We start from the raw sequence: 23451 nt of genomic DNA, 5'->3' as shown, positions 1-23451 counted from the left end.
AGTTCTCTTGCAGACTGCATCAGGTTTTCCTCCAGGATTTCCCTGTATTTTGCTGCATTCATTTTACCCTCTACCTTCACAAGCCTTCCAGGGCCTGCTGCAGTGAAGCACCCCCTCAGCATAATGCAGCCACCACCAAGGTTCACGGTAGGGATGGTGTGTTTTTGATGATGTGCAGTATTTGCCTTACATTAAACATAGCATTTAGTTTGATGGCGAAAAAGCTCAATTTTAGTTTCTTCCGACCATAGAACCTTCTTCCACCTGACTTCAGAGTTTCCCACATGCTTTCTGGCAAACTCTAGCTGAGATTTCATGTAAGCTTTTTCAACTGTGGCTTTCTCTTGGCCACTCTCCCTTCAATCTACGACTGGTGAAGCACCTGGGGAATAGTTGTTGTATGCGCAGTCTCTCCCATCTCAGCCACTGAAGTTTGTAATTCCTCGAGCGTTGTCATGGTCTCTTGGTGCCCTCCATTGCACCGTCTTGCACAGTCAGTCAATTTTTGAGGACAGATTTACAGCTGTGCCATATTCTTTCCATTTCTTGATGATTGAATTAACTGTACTCTAAGGGATATTCAGGGACTTGGAAATTTTCTTGTATCCATCTCCTGACTTATGCTTTTCAATAACCTTTTTGTAGAGTTGCTTGGAGTGTTCTTTTGCCTTCATGGTGTGGTTTTTGCCAGGATACTGACTCACTAGCAGTTGGACCTTCCAGATACAGGTGTATATTTACTACAATCAGTTGAAACACTTTGACTGTACACAGAGCTAACTAATTATGCGACTTTTGAAACCAGTTAGATGATATGGTGTGTTATATTAAGGGGGGGGAATACTTTTTACAGGCACTGTGTGTGTGCGCCTATCTATGTCAATAAATACATACAGTCGGCCCTCCTTATCTGCGAGGAATTGGTTCTGGGACCCCTCGCGGATACCAAAAAAAGGCGGATGCTCAAGTCCCTTATTCAACCTGTCTAAATGCGATGGACCTTATTTCACTGGTCTCAGTGCGGTGGGCATTAGGACCCGATGGCGGAGCTCTGAATCCGCAGTGTTTCTGTTCACGAAAATAATCACGATCGCGATTTAAAATAAAGTGGAAATAATAAAGCGATCAGAAAGAGGTGAAACGTCACCGGTCATTGGAAAAGCGTTAGGCTACAGTCGGTCAACGATCAGAACAATTTTAAAGGATAAAGTGAGAAAAGCCCTGCCCCGATTAAAACTACAATTATTACTAAGCAACGCAGTGGTTTAATTATTGGGTTTTGGGGTTTTGGGTTTTTGATCCTGCACATTGTTACGTACCCCGTAACTGGGTTGCCAAACCAGCAGAAATGGATCACTCAGTTGGAGTCTGGATTACTAGAACTAAGGAAGTTTTATTAAAGAAACAAGCAACACAGTATTCTAATCAAAAAGGATAATAAATGCAACAGTTCAGCAATGAAAATCACACATGTACACAGAATTAAGATAACAAGATTAATCAAGCTCTATCGTTGTCTAGGGGTAGATGACCAGTTCAAAGTGACACAAAGTCCGGTTCAATTTAGTTCAGTTCGCAGTAATCGTTGCCATGGCGATGGACAGTGGGGGGGGGGGAGGAGGGAGAGCAAAACGAATGAATATTCAACACAGCTTCCACACAGACCTTCACAGTCAGCTTTCGGGTGAGCCCTTTGTGATGTCATCTGAGGTCACCGACTGTGACCCCTCCGTTTCCAGATACGATTGTTCCCCTGCGCTGAACCTGGCACCCAGGCAAGGGTGGACACACACCAGGTTCCCGCCGATCGTGCCTTTCCACCCTGTGCGCTTATGGCTTGATCCCGCCATCAGCCGTCCAAAAGCTTCCCACCGACTTGTGAGAGGCGCACCGCTTCCAGGGTCTCGTTACCTCGGGTGTTGTGTGTCGCCTTAGTGAACCTGTCCCTTTTTATCCCCCTGCTGGGGTATCACCTGTCCATCACTTCAAACAGTTCAGGGTTCAAAGGGGGAGCCGCTCTTGACAGCTCTCCTTCCCCTTCATTACACATCTCCAAATGCTGCTCCATTGTTTTCCTTATCTCTCTCTCTCTCTCCTGAAGACAGGTGGCAGACCAACTGCTGATCACACAGGACAGCTAACATCTTATCTATGTGTATTCTTGTCACAACATCAACCCGGCAGGGATGGAGAGCGCCCGGGAGCGGTCTGTCACTGGGGGCCCGGCGCTGCAACATACGTTTCTTAAGTGTTTTATATGCATAGAAAGGTAAAATATATACTATATACGAAGACAAACGTTTGACTAACTGACGCTAAATAATACCGGATGTACCTGTTCCGACTTACTTAGAAAGAGAACTTACGTTTTTTTTCGATCCTGATCCACGATAATCTATGCACATCCTCCCGTATACTTTAAATCATCTCTAAATTACTTATAATACCTAATACAATGTAAATGCCATGTAAAATAGTTGTTATACTGCAATGTTTAGGGAATAATGACAAGAAAAAAAAAGTCTGTACATGTTCGAACGACAAGTGCTGGAAGAGCACTCCCGGGTTTTCTTGATTCGCGGTTGGCTGAATTCGCACATGCAGAACTCGCGGATAAGGAGGGCCGACTGTACTTTTCTCTCTCTCTCTCCATATATGTAATGTATGTGCATGTATACCTGTGTTTATGTATGTATATATAACAGTTATAACAATAAAATTGTGTGAGTAGGCTCTATAGAGAAGTCAGTAAATGACAAAGAATTATAATAAGTATAACTTCATGAAAAAGTATCAACATTGACAGTAAATGTAAAATTACTACTAGCTTTTTAGGCAGTAGTTTTAAAAAAACTTAATTTTTTTAGCTAGATATTTTTAAAAATTGTTGTAATGTATGCAAGTTGTATGTGGCAATAAAGAGTGTACTCACCAAGAAAAGCAAATTGAACTTCCTTTCAAAATATAAGTATCAGGGATTGATTGGAAGTTATAGTGGTAGATAGTGATGAACGTGTTTTTGCCTCTCTGCAATTTAGCCGTTTCTGGCAGATGACACCCTGTAGTAACTGCAGCCTTTGTGTTATGTTTTAATAAGTATTACAAGACACATAGGTCAGTGGAAGGCAAGCAGAACCAGTTTCCTGCTGCATATTTGCTGACTGGCCTTGCTGCAGACAGCCATGCCCAATTTGCTGTTTGTGATTTGGGGGATGGATTTGGAGTGGGGCAAGCTTGGCACACACAGGCTAAATAGTTTTGCTGCTTCATTTGCATTATCTAGCATATTTTCCATTTCATTTTAGCATTCCAATTAAATTACATATATTCTTTTTTATATATTTTAATTGTAACCCTCAGTTCGGCTGGCGGCTTAATCTAGGGGATGATGGCCCCTGGCCCAGCCAAACTTAAGAATCTTGTTTGGGTGGATGCTGTGCAATGTGTCCCCTGTTACAAATCAGTACCACTAAATAACAAACAGTATACAATATGTGATTAAATGATTGAGCTTTATAATTCTTAATTTGACTATATGGTTAGTAAAGAAACAAAAAGAAGAAAAGGGCCCATTCTCATGAAACAGTCTAATTCGCAAATGTTGGAGCTTACAGCGTTGTCCATTTGTTCCCGTCGTCCTCCGAGTGTAGCCAACCCTCAGACCCTCGGACCCTCACTCCTCAGTCCACTCCATCTGGCGGTCTACCAACTCTGTCCATTTGCGTCCTCTCTCTTCATCTCTCCCCGACAAAAGACCACGAAAATTCCTCTTCTAGACCCACAAGAAAGAACAACACTCCTCTCAATGGCTAACATACATTCCAAAGTCCCGGTTATCTCTAGTCATAACCCAAATATTGCTGCTACAGAGAGACCATTACCTTAGCCTTAGCAGTGAAACCTTATAGTGTGTTACATAATAGTTTATTAAAATAATTAATTTATTGTGGCCCATTCAGAATCTCCCATGGCTCTCAGTTTCTTCTTTTTCTTTAACTTGTGGCCCCTATGAAATCCAGCATGAATCAGTGGTCTAAACAAACGATCTAGTGATTTTACGATCTCCTGGAGGATTTAGTGAACTTGACACTGGAGAATGCAAGTACGGCCATTGCTGCAGATGATGCTGCTTCGAGGCCTGAGAGCAGAAAATGAACCCGTACTCAGCTCCATTGCTCTCTGCAATTACAGTGGTGAACCAGAGGCCTGAGAGCGGAATATGAACTGGTGTTCAGTGACGCCTGCCTGTGTTTGACTGTGTCTCACTCTCTTCGCGCTATTACCATTAGTGGGAGGTACAGGAATCTTACGTAGCACACCACCAGGTTTGGGAGCAGTTGTTGCCCAGTAGCCATTGGGCTCCTGGACCAGCTTCAGTCTCAGCACTGAACTGACTCTGCAGATGTAGACGCTACAGATCATGTTCTATGTATTATTTGTTTACTATTTGCACTGTTTGGCCCCTTTTGCACATTGGATGTTTGTCGGTCTTTGTTGTGTGTGGTTTCACCTGGGTTCTATTGTGTTTCTTTGTTTTCTGGGTGTCTGCAAGGAGATGAATCTCAAAGTTGTAAATGGTATACATGCTTTGATAATAAATTTGAGCTTTGAACCTTGAGTTCGAATTGGGGATGTGGATCAGTATGTGGCAAAAGTCGGGTGTAGGAATGTCCCAGGGCCAGAGGTTTGAAATGCAAAAGAAGCACACAGTGAATACTTTCTGTCCTAGATATGCTACATTAGAGTGCCAAAGCAAGTAATCCTTTTCATAATGACCATTTTTGACCTTCAGTTGATGGTCATCAAACTATGTACAATGAATTCGAGTTAACTGGTGCACATCGGGACCAGGTCATTTTGGCTTAATTAACTGGCTGCTCCAATTAACCAAAGTTTCATGGAAATAGTTAAAAAGATATAAGAAAGACAAACTTCCATTTCACTGAGTAACAATTTATGTGTTTGAATGAAATATAGAACAAATTAAAACACTATCAACACCTCTACATTATAAAACTGTGTATTCGTTCCTCATAATTAACAACAGAGGAATTCAGCCAATGTGTGCTGCCGTGTTCTCTTGATTTACTTAATTGGTTTAACAAAAGAGTTAATATTATTGAGAGCAAAGTTGCTTAGTTACTTCTCAACTATCCAGAAGTTAGAATGTATGATCCCACAGCATCTGAGGAATTCTTGTTCAATGAATGCATGATTCCGGTCAAGATGGCACCAGCGTGCAATGCTCCCTCAGTTGACTTCTTCCAGATAGTAGCATTTTTACTACTTTTACATCTGTTTTTCACTTTAAATGTGTTTCTGGGACTGCTAGAGCCTGCAAATTACAGCTTGGAGATCGTTTGAGTAATCCAGTGCTTTGCTGGTTCTGAAAAGATTCTGGGAAGTGAGCACATACTCAAGATGGCCTCGATGCAAAGAAATTTTGAGGCAGGGTGCGAGCTGATGTTCGATTCCGTTTTGCTGTTAAAGCATCCATTAATTGCCGATTAAAGTGTTGGGGAAGACAGAGACATTGAGGTGAATGCAGAATGCTAGCGAAGGTCTCAGCGCCGACTGCCTGCCTTTTGATCGCTGCTGGAGAACGAGTCTGATGGTGGCCTATTGCTGTGTGGCTTGCTGTGATATTGGTGGATGGTATCGTGGTTCTGCAGTTATGGACTGAACTTTTTCAGGCATGGTTTTTATATTGTGTTTTTCTTAACAGCCCGTTTTTTTTGTTTTTTGTTGTTGTGCGAGGTGAGGATGTTTGGGGGTGAATGCTCTGTTGTATTCTGTTAGCTTTTTGGGGATAGGGTTTTTAGGGGGGGTCGATGTTCCGTTTTGTGTGGGGTAGGGTATTTTGGGGGTTGATAATTGAGATGCCGTTCTTTTCTGTATGGGGGTGGTGTTTGATGTTTCTCTCTGAATGACTGTCATGTATTTTTCTTTGTTTCATGGCTATCTGGAGAAATACAAATTGCACAGTTGTATATGGATACATGCTTTGATAATAAATGAACTTTTGAACCTTTGGACTTTGAATTAAACAGCTAGCTCAGCAAGACTTACCAAGGAACTACCAGGTTGCTCAGAAAGATGGATATTCCCCCCCACCAACTAATTCTGCCATCTTAGGTGTGGCTCCAGAGCCACACACCTGATTTGTGAAATGGCTTCACAAATTACTGTGTTTCATGTACAGTTAGGGATGGACCGTTATTACTTGTCATTTGTTTTCCCGACTTTAACTTTATAACGGGTTGTTCAAAACGTTTCTCTAAGCCTCCCTCCCCACTTACTATTCCTTGTACAACTGTGGTATATGTTTTTTGTTGCAAATGTAATCGGCATAGATTTGACTTTGTGGATTGAAATGCTTAAACTTGAATAGGCAGGATTAGAGCCAAGACTGATGGAGTCAACATCTGGATTAGTACAATTTGGCAGTTTATTTAAAAACTAATCTTGGATGAGTATTGTATAAATTGCCCTACCTCAAATTGACATCATTCATATCATTGCAACACACACAAAATGCTGGAGGAACTCAGCAGGCCAGGCACTATCTATGGAAAAAAGTACAGTTGTCGTTTCGGGCCGAAACCCTTTGGCAAGACTGGAGAAAAAAAGCTGAGGAGTCGATTTGAAAGGTGGGGGGAGGGTTGAGAGAAACGTCAGGTGAAATGATAGGTGAAACTTGGAGGGGGAGGGATGAAGCAAAGAGCTGGGAAGTTGATTGGTGAAAGAGATAGAAGGCCATGGAAGAAAGAAAAATAGGGGTGGGGAGGAGCACCAGAGGGAGGCGATGGGCGGGCAAGGAGATAACATGAGAGAAGGGCAAGGGGATGGGAAATGGTGAAGGGGGGTGGGGGGGTGGAGGCATTACTGGAAGTTTGAGAAGTCGATGTTTATGCCATCAGGTTGGAGGCTACCCAAATAGAATATAAGGTGTTGTTCCTCCAACCTAAGTGTGGCCTTATCCCGACAGTGGAGGAGGCCATGGATGGACATAATGGAATGGGAAGTGGAATTAAAAACATCGACTGTACTTTTTTCCATAGATGCTGCCTGGCCTGCTGAGTTCCTCCAGCATTTTGTGTTGCTTTGTCGTGTTGCTTTGTCTTCCAGCATTTGCAGATTTTCTCTCGTTCTTTCATATCATTCTAGTCTATGTTACTGGGGCTGACACACCAGGATCATATGTGAAAGAGCTTAGAGCACATTCAGCTGGGAAGGTGGCATCATCTCCCATTTTGGTAAGGAGCTAAACCAAAGCTAATTTGAATTTGAAGGAGTAGTTTGAAGTTGTTAAAACTAAGGTAATTAACTATTCAGAATTAGCATTTCTGGAAAAAAAATCAAAAGGTTACCTGTTATTGTAGAAGATTATTAATGATTCAAAAGATATCAACTGCAACATTTAGTAAATCTCATCTAGTCATTCTGTCACATTTGTTTCAAATGAGGCTGCAGAAAACCATTTTCACATCTGAAGATTGAGTAAGCTAAGCATGTGTAAATAATGTAGACAGTAATATGCTACATAAGAAATAACAGTAATAACCACATCATAGGAAAACCAAGGGTTTTCAGGATCATGTACATGAGATGATGAAGTCAATATGGCAGTTTTTCCCTGCAGCCTCTAACTTGTGACTTTTATTTCTACATTCTTGCCATTAACATGAATCCCATCTCAGTCTATTTAAAAACAAATCAACTACAAGATGGCAGAGTGAAAACATTAGAAACTGCAGATGCTGAAGGCTGGAACAACATAAGTGCTGGAGGATCTTCCTTCAGTGCTCTTTGTATTGCTGCAAGATAGCAGAAATCATTTCAATCATTACTGGAAATGATTCACAATATTTCCTTTCTAAGTGTGCTAAGTAAATTTGCTAAGTATTGTTCTATAAAACAGATTATTAAGTCTATATTGAAAGTTGGTTGATACCTTTATCTAAGCTATGTTGATATTGATCATGCAAACACAAGGAAATCTGCAGATGCTGGAAATTCGAGCAACACACACAAAATGCTGGTGGAACGCAGCAGGTCAGGCATCATCTATAGGAAGAGGTACAGTCAACATTTCGGGCTGAGACCCTTTGTCAGGACTATCTGAAAGAAGAGATAGTAAGAGATTTGAAAGTAAAAGATATTGATCATGTAATTTTAAGATGGTCATTTTTGGTTTTCCTGTCAATGGGCTTGGGAAATAGTATTTGTTGGTAGGTAGGTAACTAATAAGTGGGTAGTGTAATAAATATTCAGTACCTTTCTATTATTGCTAAGGTTGCTATTGATGAAATACTGGTGAAATATTCAGTATACCAACATCTGCTTTCTGTTTCTCTCAGTCTTCTCTTGCCTTGTGCCATTTTGCTGTTACATCTCTCCCCTCCTCCATTTCTATGCATCTTAGAGCTTGTTTTACAAAAGTTTTGTCTAGCTCTGAGGGAAGGTCATGAACCTGCTCAATCTCTGTTTGTTGATGCTGCATTACCTACTTGTTGTTTCCTATTTTAATTTTGTTGTAGGCACTGTAATGTGAAATCCTTGTAGTGAATCAAACCATGAGGTTCCAGGAGTGTAAGTAAGATAAATAGAATAATGCTACACTACAATGCATTTTTTTAAATCATTCTATGAAAGGATTTCATATATTATTGAGTTTATTGTTACAATACAATGTAGTATTGCTGACTTTGTTTTAATAAAAATCAGTATAAAATTATTACTATGTATCTTAATGTATAATTCATTAATCAAGCATAATTCTTATTTTTTTAATTCTGCAAAAGTGGTACAAGCCAGGTATGACTTTGTGTGTTTCTGATGCTGTTTTGTGAATGTGGATAAAAGTTATTCACTTTTTTTTCAATGGAAATTATCCCTTCTTCCCATGATGTAATGCCTCTGTTTCTGCCAGAACTACTGCTGTGATTGAAGAAACTGTGCCGGCCCTCAGTGAGGAAGAAATGAATAAACTGGGTGCTAAGGTCATCAAAGCAGAACTGATGGGAAACATAGTAAGTTTCGGTAGAGTGAATTGGCGTGACAAAGCCAAGACTGTTAATAGAGATGACTAGAATACAGTAACTAAAATATTTTAACACAAATAAACAATTTGTAGTCCTTCTCAAGTTTTAGTTGTTGTACACTATGTTTAACTAAAATTGCTGTGTTATCTATGCTATCAACTCCATTTGGAAGTCTTCAAATATGTTATTTTACAGTTTAATCTCTTATTATATGCATGGAGACTTACTTATTGAAACCAGTGTTTGTACTTAGCAGTTAGTTTTTTTAATATAGATCAATCTATCCTTTAAGGTTAAAGTAGTAGTTCGTCATCTCTAACTAGATATTCGTGTTTCCTTGCATATATCTCTAACTCTTAATAGTTTTCATGCTTTGAACCATTTTCCTACAGATGCAAATGCTTAGAACACACAGCAAAGAAAGATCTGTAATATATTCAGATATATTGAATACATACCGAAACAAAACTTTTTGCAATATTTGTATTTCACTGTGTGACTATCAAGAATAGGAAAGGGGATAGGCAGCCACTGCAGGGTATGTCTGTGGCCATTCCCTTCAATAATAAGTATGTTGTTTCAGATACTGTTGGGAGGGAACAATCTAGCAGAGGAAGGCCACAGCAGTCAGGTCTCTGGCATAGAGTCGGCTCTTTGACTCAGAAGAGGAGGAGGAGAAGAGGTGAGCAGTAGAGATAGGAGATTCATTTGTTAGGGAACAGGCAGGCAATTCTGTGGACAAGAACGAGGTCCGCAGATAGTACGTTGCAAGGCTTGAGGACATCTTGGATCGAGTCCAGAGCATTCTGAGGGAGAGGGGGAGCAGTGAGAGATCGTGGTCCACATTGGTAGCAAGGACATAGGCAGAAACGTGACAAGGTACTTCAAAATGAGCTCAGGGAGTTAGGTGCTAAGTTAAAGGATGGGACCTTGAGGGTAGTGATCACATGATTGCTACCTGGCCATATGCTAGTAAAGCTAGAAATAGGAAGTTAATACAATTTAACTTGTGACTAAGGAGATGGTGGAGGAAGGGATTATTATTGGATTAAAGGGCTCTGTTCCAAGGGAAAATGGGATCTATCAAATGAGACATTTTGAACTGGAGTGGGACCAATATCCTTGCAGGAACATTTGCTAGCGTTGCTCTGGGTGATTTTAAACTAGAGTTGCAGGGGGATGGGAACCAGAGTGCCAGGGCAGCTAGTTGAGTGGTTGTGGGGAAAGTAGATGTTAAGCCTTCTTGGCCTGAAAAGTTGAGCATGGTGGGACTAATGTTCTGAGCTGCATCTATTTCACTGCAAGGAGTATTGTAGGTTAGGCAAATGAATCAGCTTGAATCAGCATGTGGAATTATGATAATGTAGCTATTATCGAAGGGCAAGAGGGGCAGGATTGGCAGCTCAGTGCTCTGGGGTTCTGTTGTTTTTGACATGGTAGAGGGGGAGGGGTGGCATTACTAGTCGGGGAAATTGTCACCGCAGTATTCAGACAGGAGAGCTTTTCTACTAAGGCTATATGGGTGGAACTGAGGAATAGGAAAAGGATGACTATGCTCATGGGATTATTCTGTAGGCTACACAGTCTGTGGAATTTAGAGAAGCAAATTTGTAGAGAAATTGCAGCAAGTTGCAGTAAAAATATGGTTGTTATAGTAGATGTTTTTAAATTTTCACATATTGATTGGAACTCCCATACTTTATAAGGACTGGATGGGATAAAGTTTATCAAATGTGTTCATGAAACATTCCTTAATATATTGAAGTCCTGTTTAGAGAGACTGCAATTATAGGATCTCCTATTAGGGAATGAGACGGGGCAGGTGATAGAAGATGTGTGTAGGGGAACACCATAAAGCTGGTGATCATAATTTCCTTAGTTTCAAGATAATTATGGAGAAAGGCAGGACTGGTCCTTGGATTGAGATTCTAAATTGAAGAAAGGCTAATTTTGATGGCATCAGAAAGCATCTGGCAGGTATGTATTAGGATAGGTTGTTTTCTAGCATAGGAATGGTTGATAAGTGAAATATTTGGAGTTTGTACACTTAGTGGTTACTTTATTAGGTACCTCTTCCTGTGTATGTTTGTGGTCTTCTGCTGCTATAGCCCATCCACCAAGGTTTGACATGTGCATTCAGAGAGGCTGTTCTGCATACCACTGTTCTGATGTGGATATTTGAGTTGTGGTCACAATCCTGTCAGCTTCTACCAGTCTGGCCATTATCCTCCATTAACAAGACATTTTCGTCCACAGAACTGCTGCTCACTGGATGTCTTTTTTGCACCATTCTCTGTAAACTCTAGAGACTGTTGTATGTGAAAATCCCAAAAAGATCAGCAGTTTCTAAGATACTCATCACACCCTGTCTGCCATCAATAATCATTCTGCAGTCAAAGTCCCCATTCTGATATTTGATCTGAACAACTGAATTGCTTGACCTTGTGTGCGTGCTTTTCTGCATTGAGTTGTTGCCACGTGATTGGTTAATTAGATATTTGCAGTATGGAGCAGGTGTAGCTAATAAAGTTGCCACTGAGTCTATGTCCCAATTAAAATAAAAGCTGGGGCTAACAGGTTTAGGAACCTTGGCTTTTGAGTGATATTGAGGCCCTGGTTAAGAAGAAGGAGAAGGTACACACCAGGTATAGGCAACGAGGAACAAATGATGCATTGAGAAGTAAACAAAATCCGAGATAACACTTAAGAGGGAAATCATGAGGGCTAAAAGAAGGCATGAGGTTGCTCTGGTAAACAAGGTGAACGAGAATCCCTAGGGCTTCTACAGGTAAAGATTAAAGAGTAGCCTTTTTTGTCACATGTAAATCGAGCCATACAATGAAATGTGGTGGTTTGAGTCAAATCGAATTAGCCAGGGTTGTGCTGGACTGTCCTCAGGTGTTCCCACACTTCTGGCGCCAACATAGCATTTCCACAACTCACTTACCCTAACCCGTACATTTTTGGAATATGGGTGGAAACTGGAGCACCCAGATGAAATCCATGCGGTCACAGGATGAATGTACAAACTCCTTACAAACCGTGGCAGGAATTGATACCGATCATACAATTGATGCTGTAATAGCATTATGCTAACCACTATGCTACCATAGTAGGTGTACTAAGAGCAAAATGATTCAAGGGACAAAATTGTTCTTCTTGAAGATCAATCTGGTCATCTATGCAAGGAGCTAAAAGAAATGGATTCAAATGGATTTTTTCTGGGAGACAGACAGAGTGTATAGAACAAAGAAAAAACAGTTAGTGAGGTCTTGGACCATATCCAGATTATAGAAGAGCAAGTGCTTACTGGCTTGAGGCAAATTAGGGTGGATAATTTGGCAGGACCTGACAAGCTTTCTCCTCAGACTTTGTGGGAGGCTGTTGCTGAAACTACAGGGGTCCTGGCAGAGGCATTTAAAATGTTCGTAGACAAGGGTGAGGTGTCAAAAATGAATCTTAAAAATAACTTGGGAAGTTGTAGGCCAGTGAGCCTGATATCAGTAATAGGTAAATTATTAGACGGTATTCTAAGGGACAGGGTATGTAAGTGTTTGGATAGATAAGGGCTGACTAGAGAGTGTCAACATGGCTTTGTTTGTGGTAGGCTGTATCAAACCTATCTTAAGAGTTTGTTCAGGAGGTTACCAGAAAAGTTGATGAAGGAGAGGTAGTGAACATTGTCTACATGGACATTAGCAAGGCCTTTGACAAAGTCCAGCATGGGAGGATTGTCCTGAAGGTTCAGTTGCTTGGCATTCAGGAAGGCAACATTGGCTTAGTGGGAGAATCCACAGAGCAGTAGTAGATGATTGCCCCTTTGATTGGAGGCTTGTGACAAGTGGTGTGCCACAGGGATTGTTTGCCATTTATATGTGATCTGTATGATAATATGGTAAACTGGATCAGCAAATTTTCCAATGATACCAAAACTGGGGGTGTAGTGATCGTTGAGGAAGACTATCAAAGCTTGTAGCGGGATCTGTACCAGCTAGAAAAATGGGCTGAATAATGGCAGATGGAATTTAGTGAAATCACTTGTAGGGAGTTTCACCTTAGGAGGACAAAACAGGACAGGACAAACAGAGTAAATAGTAGGGCATTGAAGATTGTGGTAGAATAAAGGGATTTGGAATACAGATTCATCATTCCTTAAATGTGGCATCACTGGTAGATAGGATTGTGAAGAGAGAAATTGGCATGTTGGTCTGCATAGATCAACATATTGAAAACAAGAGTTGGAATGTTATATTGAAATTGTGTAAGACATCAGTAAAACCAAATTTACAGTGTTGTGTGCAGTTCTTGTCACATACCTACAGAAAAGATATTATTAACACTGAAAGAGTACAGAGAAAATATACAAGGTTGTTGCTGATCTTGAGGACCTAAGTTATAGGGAAAGATTGAATAGGTTAGGACTTTTTTTCCCCTGTAGTGTAGGAGAATAAAAGGAGATTTGTTGAAGATTAAAAAAATTATGAGGGTTATAAATAGTGTGGGATTAGCACTAGGGGTCATAAGTTAAGGGTGAATGGTGAAATATTAAAGGGTAATCTGAGGAGGGAAACTTCTTCACTCAGTGGCTGGTGTGAGTGTGCAACAAGTTGCCAGTGGAAGTGATGGATGCTGGTTTGATTTCAACATTTAAGAGAAGTTTGGATAAGTGCATGTTTGGGAGAACCATAGAGGGCTATGGTCTCGTTGTGGGTTCGTGGGACTACAGAGAACAACAGTTTAGCTTGGACTAGATGGGCTGAAGGGCCTATTTCTATGTTGTAATGCTTGATGTCTCTGTGATGGAATTGCTAGGAGAGGAAGGTAGAGCATGGAATAAAGGGAGGGACGTGAGAGGGGAACCAGTGGGAGGAATGTGGGTTGGGGTGGACAGATTGAGAGGATGGGGTAGGGGAAAGTGATGTGATAAAAGGCAGGGACCTTCACCCATTAGTCTATCAGCTCCATCACCTGGATCCTGCTACTGCATTGCAACTCTTGCTCCAGCCCTACCCTCCACTTTCTTACGCCAGCTGCCTTCACTCTGCCTTTCAATCCACATCATGTGTCTCAAATTGAAATGACATTTGTCCATTTCTCTCCATAGATGCTACCTGATCAATTTGATTTCTTCCAGTTGCTCGAAATTCTAGCATCAAATTCTTGTGTCATTGTATAAAAGGAGATATTTGGATTCACTGCTGAGTCCATTTTTATGTTACATGTTTTGGGATTTCAATGTGGAGCAAAATTCCAAGATTGCAGTCATTTTTGACTTGCATTCGCTACCTGTTTTATTCTGGTTTGATCATCAAGGTTTGAAGTTATAGACCTTTAATCTACAAGCTTTTTGTGCATAGAGTGTACCTCTTCTTACTGAAGTCTGTTTGTGCTTTTTTCAGTTCGGGTTGGTGGAGTCTTTTGGTCCAGTGGTCCATTGAGTTTCATCCACTTCCAACTAATCCAACTCAGGCTAACATGCAAATAATTCATACCATGTTATAAGGGATTCATAAAATTAAAAGCTAATTGTTAATTGTGATTTTAATTGGAATTACTTATCTAAAATAACAGAATGACAAAAATGCTAATGTAAATAAACACTTTAATGTAAATCCCCTCTACTACTTTGAATCTTCTTATAAATATGTTATATTTTAAAAGGGAATTCAAAATACCTAACTAAAATGGAATATTTTAACTGCTAAGTCTTGAATTTATTTTTTAAGGAACTGGCATCAAAACTTAAGGCTCAGTTGGAGGAGGCTCGAAAGTTGAAGGAACAAGGAAAAGGTCACCCACCAGCTACAACACTGAAGAGGACTGACACTGTGGTAAGAAAAGCACTCATAGCTGATTTAGGAAAGTTATATCATCAGTGCTGCAATCCACATGCAAGCTGATAAGCTGCTGTATTATCTTGTAACCATAAATTAACCTCGTTGTGCCATGTTTGTTTTCATTCAGGCCTTCTTAATTTCAGAATTATCTCCGTTCTCCATAAAAATGGCTTGGGTCATTGAATTACATTGAAAAATGTTTATATAAAATACAAGGTTAATGGTTCGATCCATTTTTGATGAGAAATGAACTTGCAGTCTGGTCACATTGAAGTTGGTTTACAAAGCTTTCTTTAATCATCTCCAAGCTCCGAAAGAATTTCCTGTGGATGTTTTATTATGGCATATCACATTGACTTTTTTGAACTGGTACTGCACACATAATTTTAAAAACTTTCACCTATGATTTAAAATCTATCTTTGCTTCATTTTTAAAAAGGTACTATTTAATTGCGATAGTCTGATAGAATGAAAAACTAGTTTTAGCACTTCTTATAATTCTGTGGTGAAATGCATATGGGAGAAACACTATGATAATACAAGGAACAAGAGGGTTAAGTTATGAGGACAGGTTGCATATGTTTTCTGAAGTATAGAATATTAAAAAGTTTGAGCTCATTTAATTTTTTAAATTGAATAAAGGTATTTTGAATTGAATAAATTGAACAAAGTAGGATACTTTGATACCATTTCTTATCTGCAGAGAATCCAGGACAAAAGGACATAATTGTTCTTAAAATTAGGGCTAGGTCATTAAGGGATGATGTCATGATATACTTCTATCAGCTTTGACGGTTATTCCATTTTCATGTGTTATCATGGATATCGCTCCGTAAAAGACATATTTCTTAATCTGGAATTTTTCAGTGCACAAATAGTTACATGGTGGTTTATACAATATACTGCATGTCAGTTTTAATTTTGTTTATACATGATTTGTATTTGAAATAATTGCAATAAAGTCATCTCTGGAGACATGAGGACTATTAACTTTTTAAGATCGTAGGTCAAGTTCACTGGATAAATGCTCTTTTTTCCTAAATAGAAAACTAACTTTGCTTATACAATAAATCAATATGTCACATTAAATTGACATTGAGTATGAAATGGAAATTACTAGGGGACTCTGCCAACATCTCTGGAATTCAACATATTTGTGTTTTAAAAAATGACCAACAATCTTTTAGATCCAGATAAAGAAATATTGGTGAACTAAAATATCATACTTGTTTAAAATTTTAGAGGAAAGCAACTTTGATCTTCCTTGTAATTTGCCCAAATGTAACTAAACTATTTAACTAATAGGAAAAGTATTCAAATACATATCAGATGTTGTCCTTAACTTTAGTTATACTGCAACTACCTTGGAGTTGCATGTTATAAAAATATTGCTACGTTAATAGCTTCTTCATCAGTGATGATGTAGGTTTCCGGCAATTCCAACAAAGTTAGTAAATTGAACTTCCTGCTTTCACCAGAACTAGAAGATAGAAATTACCAGTAGTTTATTTTTTTACAATTTTTTTTTATCCAGAATTTGCTGATGAACCTGCTCTTCCCAGACTTGTAGGCTGTACTTGACTGTTATCTTATGTTCTGATTTTGTTCTCCTCTTGGATCAAGTAGTGGGTCTTTCTCAAATAATGATGAGTCAGAGTACAGGAGGGAGAAACAACCCTTCCCTCAATATCAGCAAAACAGAAGAGCTGATCATTGACTTCAGAAAGGGAGGCAGTGCACATGCTCCTGTTTACATCAATGTTGCTGAGTCAAAAGGATTGAGAGTTTCAAGTCCATAGGAGTGAACGCCACCAATAATGCCACCTCTGGTCAAGATGGTGCAGAGCTGCAGTCCCTATCAAGGTCGTAGCTTGGAATTGTAGGTTTTTTTTTAAGTTCATAGGAATGGATTTGTGTACAGAGATGACAGTTAGGGGTTGGGTTAGGGTTTTTAGGACAGGCATGTGGGGGAATTAAAGAACGTGCTGGTCTTGGTCTCCACTGCGTTCTCAGAGGCCAGCGACATGGACACGGCTGGATGTCAGGCAGACAGACCAACAAGGACAAGGGCAGGGTGCCCCCCAGGTCAGTGAGTTGCCAGCATGTTCCGGGATCCGAGTGAGTTATAGGGGACATGCCAGATTTGGGATTGGAGTTCTGTGTGGGCAGATGGCATGGGTGATGCTGACCCTTGGTTATGCAAATCAGTGGGACTGGAGTTCAAAGCCCAGTGTTTGGGTCCTGTCAGCAGCGAGTCCCAAGTTCAAGGCCTGGAGTTTGGGTCCCTCGTCATCATTATTTGTGAGTCCTGGGTTGATACCGAAGATTGAAGCACAGAGTTCAATCAGAAATCCAGATCAAAGTCCAAAATTCAATCAGAAATTCAGAAGGCGAAGCCTGATGGCTAGAGGCCCAAGTTTATGAATCTCTTGTCCGTCTGCTGGGAAGGTCAAAGACCCAGTCTTTGTGAATCCACAAGTCCGCTGGAAGCTAAAGAAAACCGTACTGGCATTAGTGTGCATGATTGGATAGGAGGGAGGAATGGGGCTTGTTTTGCTCTTGATTGTTGATGTGCTCTGAGTTGTTGTGTTGTGGGTTGTTCTGCCAAGCATAGTGGGCGTGATATGTTGGTGCTGGAATGTGTGGATACATTTGCAGGTTGCCCCCAGCACGTCCTTAGATGTGTTGGCTGTTAATGCAAACGATGCATTTCATTGTATGTTTCGATATGCATTGATAAGCAAATCTGAATATGAATCAATAGCCTGTCATGGTCAAATTACGTTGATGATACGGCCAAGAAAGCTCACCAGCACTTCTGCTTCAGGAGTCAAAGAAATTAGCCATGTCCCCTTTGACCTAATGAACTTTTATCAGTGCACCATAGTAAGTATCCTACCTGTGTACATCACAGCTTGGGATGGCAAGTGCTTTATAAATGACTGCAAAGCATACAGCGTTGTGTACACAGTTCAGCATATCACAGAAACCAGCCTCCCCTCCATAGACGCTGTCTACACTTTTCTCTGCCTCAGTAGAGCAGCCAGCATAACCAGTCCCACCAACCCCAGATATTCTCTATCTCTCCCTCTCCCTTTTCTATCGGGCAGATGATAGAAAGGCCTGAAAGCACATACCACCAGACTCAAGGACAGATTCCATCCCACTGTTATATGAGACTATAGAATGATTCTCTAGCATGATAAGATGGACTCCTGACCTCATAATCTACTTAGCTGTGACATTGCACCTGACTGTTTATCGGTACTCCACTTACTCTTTATTTTCCACACTGTTACAGTTCTCCCTTGTACTACCTAAATGCACCATTATGATGAATTATCTGTATGCACAGTGTGCAAGACAAGTTTTGCACTGTACCTCAGTACATGTACAATAATAAACAAATACATCAAGTTGCTGCCTATCTCGTGTTTATTTTTCCAAGTTCAACTAGTGCAGAATATCAATTTTACTTATTTCAAATACAACAAATGACTGTAAGAAACAAAATATTCATTGACATTGCTTAAATATTTTCATTTCAAAATGCTCTTGTATTTCAATATTATTGTTTTTCATTTTTCATTGTTTTATTGAATTTTCAGAGTTAAATCCTTTTCCTTGCCAGCTGTAACTGTGGGCTAAGCCTGGGGACATGGCTTAGCTTGCAAATAGTTTTTCCAGTTATTTCCTGGGCATAGCTTTTTCTGACTTGACCATGTGACAGATCATCTCTGACCAATGTGAGAGAAATTTTTGATGATATAATGGATAAAGCTGATGAGAGTTAGGCAGGTGATAAGGAGTCAGATAACCAGCTTATGGGCAAAGTTGGAGCACTTGGGCAAAAAAAAGTGGACATTGATATCATGACATGAAGTTGGCTAAGTAACAGACAGCAATTGTGATGATTTTTTTTGGACTGGAGGGTGGTAAACAGTGGTATTCCTCAGGGACTGGTGCTAGAACCAATGCTTTGTCAGATATATTGTATGTCAATGGCCTAAGCTTGATAGTGTAAACCACCATTTTTAAACTTGCCAGTGATACAAAAACTGGCAGCATTATGATGTGCAAAGAGGATGATGATACATTATAGTGGGATATCAAAAGACTGATAGAAAAGCAAAATGGGTGTGTATGTATGTATCAAATAAAGTTTAAGGGAAAGAAGTGTGAAGCTGATGATATATTTTGAAAAGAGAAATGAGGAGAGCCAATATATAATGAAGAATGATTTTAAAAAGATGCAAGAATTTGGGGATTTGTAGATATGTATGCATAAATCATTGAAAGTGGCAAGGCAAGTTGAGAAAGCAGTTATTAATGGAACATAGAATATAAAAGTGGAAAGTCATGCTGAATCTTTATAAGATACTGCTAAAGCCTCAACAGGAGCATTGATTTATGAGAATAATGGAAAAATTGCAAATGTAAGTTAGGGAAGAAAAGACTGATGGGAAATCTGTTTATGTTTTATAAAACGATGAGGAAATCATGAGAACCAGAAGTGTCAAGTCTCTGTTTCCCACCTGGGCAGCTTGTAGCATCATTGGCAAGGGAAAGTTAGCTTTTTCTTAATTGTCTGAGCAGAGATAGCTGAGAGGGTAGATTTTGAAAATGAATGGAAAAATAATGTACACTTCTTTTTCATATACTGTATTGAGTTCAGGCTATTCCTCTTAAATTATGGATGCTTCCTGCTTGAAAGATGGGTGTCCATTCAAACTAATGATTCACTGTAGTCAGTTCTGCTAAAGTTCTTTTAGTCTGTTCTTCATATTTAGTTTGGTGACTTGCACTTGTGTTGATGAAATATTAAAATTATCTTTCATGGATACAAAATGGAACATAGAAAGCATAGAAAAACTATAACACTACAGGCCCTTCGGCCCACAATGCTATGCCAAACGTGTACTTACTTTAGAAATTACCTCGGGTTACCCATAGCCCTCTACTTTTCTAAGATCCATGTACCTATACAGGAGCCTCTTAAAAGGCCCTATTGTATCCTCGTCCACCACTGCTGCCAGCAGCCCATTGCACACACTCACCACTCTCTGCGTGTAAAAAAAAAGAAAAAAGCTTACCTTGACATCTCCTCTGTACCTACTTCCAAGCACCTTAAAACTGTGTCCTCTCATGTTAGCCATTTCATCCCTGGGAAAAAGCCTCTGACCATCCACACGATCAATGTCTCTCATCATCTTATACACCGCTGTCAGTTCAGCTCTCATTCGATGTTGCTCCAAGGAGAAAAGGCTAAGTTCACTCAACCTATTCTCATAAGGCATGCTCGCCAATCCAGGCAACATCCTTGTAAATCTCCTCTGCACCCTTTCTATGGCTTCTACATCCTTCCTGTAGTGAGGTGACCAGAACTGAGCACAGTACTCCCAAGCGAGATCTGACCAGGGTCCTATATAGCTGTAACATTACCTCTTGGCTCTTGAACTCAATCCCATGGTTGATGAAGGCCAATATACCATATGCCTTCTTAACCACACAGTCAACCTATGCAGCAGCTTTGAGTGTCCTATGGACTTGGACCCCAAGATCCCTCTGATCCTCCACACTGCCAAGAGTCTTACCATTAATACTATATTCTGCCATCATATTTGACCTACCAAAATGAACCACCTTACACTTATTTGGGTTGAACTCCTTCTGCCATCTCTCAGCCCAGTTTTGCATTCTATCGATGTCCTGCTGTAACCTCTGATAGCCCTCCACACTATCCACAACACCCCCAACCTTTGTGTCATCAGCAAATTTACTAACCCATCCCTCCACTTCCTCATCCAGGTCATTTATAAAGATCACTAAGAGTAAGGGACCCAGAACAGATCCCTGAGGCTCACCACTGGTCACCAACCTCCATGCGGAGTATGACCCGTCTACAACCACTCTTTGCCTTCTGTGGTCAGGCCAGTTCTGGATCCACAAAGCAATGTCCCCTTGGATTCCATGCCTCCTTACCTTCTCAATAAGCCTTGCATGGGGTACCTTACCAAATGCCTTGCTGAAATCCATATACACTACATCTACTGCTGTACCTTCATCAATGTGTTTGGTCACATCTTCATAAAATTCAATCAGGCCCGTAAGGCACGACCTGCCTTTGACAAAGCCATGCTGACTATTCCTAGTCATATTATGCCTCTCTAATGTTCATAAATCCTGCCTCTCAGGATCTTCTCCATTTACTTACCAACCACTGCAGTAAGACTCACTGGTCTATAATTTCCTGGGCTACCTCTACTCCCTTTCTCGAATAAGGAAACAACAACTGCAACCTTCCAATCCTCCAGAACCTCTCCCATCCCCATTGATGATGCAAAGATCATTGCCCATCAAGATCCTTTTCTGTAGTGAATACTGAAGCAAACTATTCCTTAAGTACCTCCGCTACCCCTTCTGGTTCCATACACACTTTTCCACAATCGCACTTGATTGGTCCTGTTCTCTCACGTCTTATCCTCTTGCTCTTCACATACCTGTAGAATGCTTTGGGGTTTTCCTTAATCCTGCTCGCCAAGGTTTCTCATGGCCCCTTCTTGCTCTCCTCATTTCATTCTTAAGCTCCTTCCTGATAGCATTGTAAATTTCTAGATTTCTATCATTATCTAGTTTTTTGAGCTTTTCATAAGCTTTTCTTCTTGACTACATTTTCAACAGCTTTTGTACACCACGGTTCCTGTACCCTACCATCCTTTCCCTGTCTCATTGGAACGTACCTGTGCAGAACGCCACGCAAATATCCCCTAAACATTTGCCACATTTTTGCGGTACCTGAGAACATCTGTTCCCAATTTATGCTTCCAAGTTTCTTCCTGATAGCTTCGTATTTCCCCTTACTCCAGTTAATTGCTTTCCTAACTTGTCTGTTCCTACCCCTCTCCAATGCTATGGTAAAGGAGATAGAATTATGATCACTATCTCCAAAATTCTCTCCCACTGAGAGACTTCACACCTAACCAGGTTCATGTCCCAATACCAGATCAAGTACAGCCTCTTCTCTTGTAGGCTTATCTACATACTGTGTCAGGAAACCTTCCTGAACATACCTAACAAACTCCACCCCATCTAAACCCCTTGCTCTGGGGAGATTGCCAATCAATATTGTGAAAATTAAAATCTCCCATCACGACAGCCCTGTTATTATTGCACCTTTCCAGTATCTGTCTCCTTATCTGCTCCTCGATGTCCCTGTTACTCTTGAGTGGTCTATAAAAAAACACCCAGTAGAGTTATTGACTCCTTCCTGTTTTTAACTTCCACCCACAGAGACTCAGTAGACAATCCCTCCATGACTTCCTCCTTTTCTGCAGCCATGATACTATCTCTGATCAGCAGTGCCACCCCTCCCCCACCTCTTTTGCCTCCCTCCCTGTCCTTTCTGAAACATTTAAAGCCTGGCGCTCTTAAGTAGCCATTCCTGCCCCATAGCCATCGAAGTCTCTGTAATGGCCACAACATTATAGTTCCAAGTACTGATCCGTGCTCTAAGCTCATCGGCTTTGTTCATGATGCTTCTTGCATTAAAATAGAAACATCTCAAACTATCAGTCTGAGTGCATCCCTTCTCTATCACCTGCCTATCCTCCCTCTCACAGTACCTCACGCTTTCTCTATTTGTGAGCCAACCGCCCCTTCTACCGTCTCTTCTCCCCCAGCAATCCTAGTTTAAACTCTCCCCAATAGCCTTAGCAAACCTCCCTGCCAGGATATTGGTCCCGCGGGATTCAAGTGCAACCCATCCTTTTTGTATAGGTCACACCTGCCCCAAAAGAGGTCCCAATGATCCAGAAATCTGAATCCATAAGACAAAGGAGCAGAAGTCGGCCATTCGGCCCATTGAGTCTGCTTGGCTATTTTATCATGAGCTGATCCATTCTCCCATTTAGTCCCACTCCCCCACCTTCTCACCATAACCCTTGATGCCCTGGCTACTCAGATACCTATCAATCTCTGCCCTAAATACACCCAATGACTTGGCCTCCACTGCTGCCCGTGGCAACAAATTCCATAGATTCACCACCCTCTGGCTAAAAAAAATTTCTTTGTATCTCTATTCTGAATGGGCACCCTTCAATCCTTAAGTCATGCCCTCTCGTACTAGACTCCCCCAGCATGGGAAACAACTTTGCCACATCCACTCTGTCCATGCCTTTCAACATTCGAAATGTTTCTATGAGGTCCCCCCTCATTCTTCTAAACTCCAAGGAATATAGTCCAAGAGCGGACAAACGTTCCTCATATGTTAACCCTCTCATTCCTGGAATCATTCTAGTGAATCTTCTCTGTACCCTCTTCAACGTCAGCACATCCTTTCTTAAATAAGGAGACCAAAACTGCCCACAGTACTCCGAGTGAGGTCTCACCAGCGCCTTATAGAGCCTCAACATCACATCCCTGCTCCTATACTCTATTCCTCTAGAAATGAATGCCAACATTGCATTCACCTTCTTCACCATTGACTCAACCTGGAGGTTAACCTTAAGGGTATCCTGCATGAGGACTCCCAAGTCCCGTTGCATCTCAGAACTTTGAATTCTCTCCCCATT

At 40.7% G+C, this 23451-nt stretch overlaps 1 protein-coding gene across 1 annotated transcript in view; it reads left to right on the top strand.

Annotated features, from left to right (window-relative positions):
* The window catches only part of cwf19l2 (CWF19 like cell cycle control factor 2), a 114498-nt gene that overhangs the window by 58044 nt on the left and 33003 nt on the right, over positions 1–23451 (top strand). Inside the window, exons 9-10 of the mRNA XM_063054104.1 lie at positions 8933–9032; positions 14771–14875. Of these exons, the coding sequence (XP_062910174.1) occupies positions 8933–9032; positions 14771–14875 (205 nt within the window). The remainder of the gene's footprint in view (positions 1–8932; positions 9033–14770; positions 14876–23451) is intronic.

This window comes from Mobula hypostoma, chromosome 7 (genome assembly GCF_963921235.1).
Source record: "Mobula hypostoma chromosome 7, sMobHyp1.1, whole genome shotgun sequence".
NCBI lineage: Eukaryota > Metazoa > Chordata > Chondrichthyes > Myliobatiformes > Myliobatidae > Mobula > Mobula hypostoma.
Note: the sequence above shows the minus strand (reverse complement) of the source record. Positions and strands in the feature narration are given on the sequence as shown.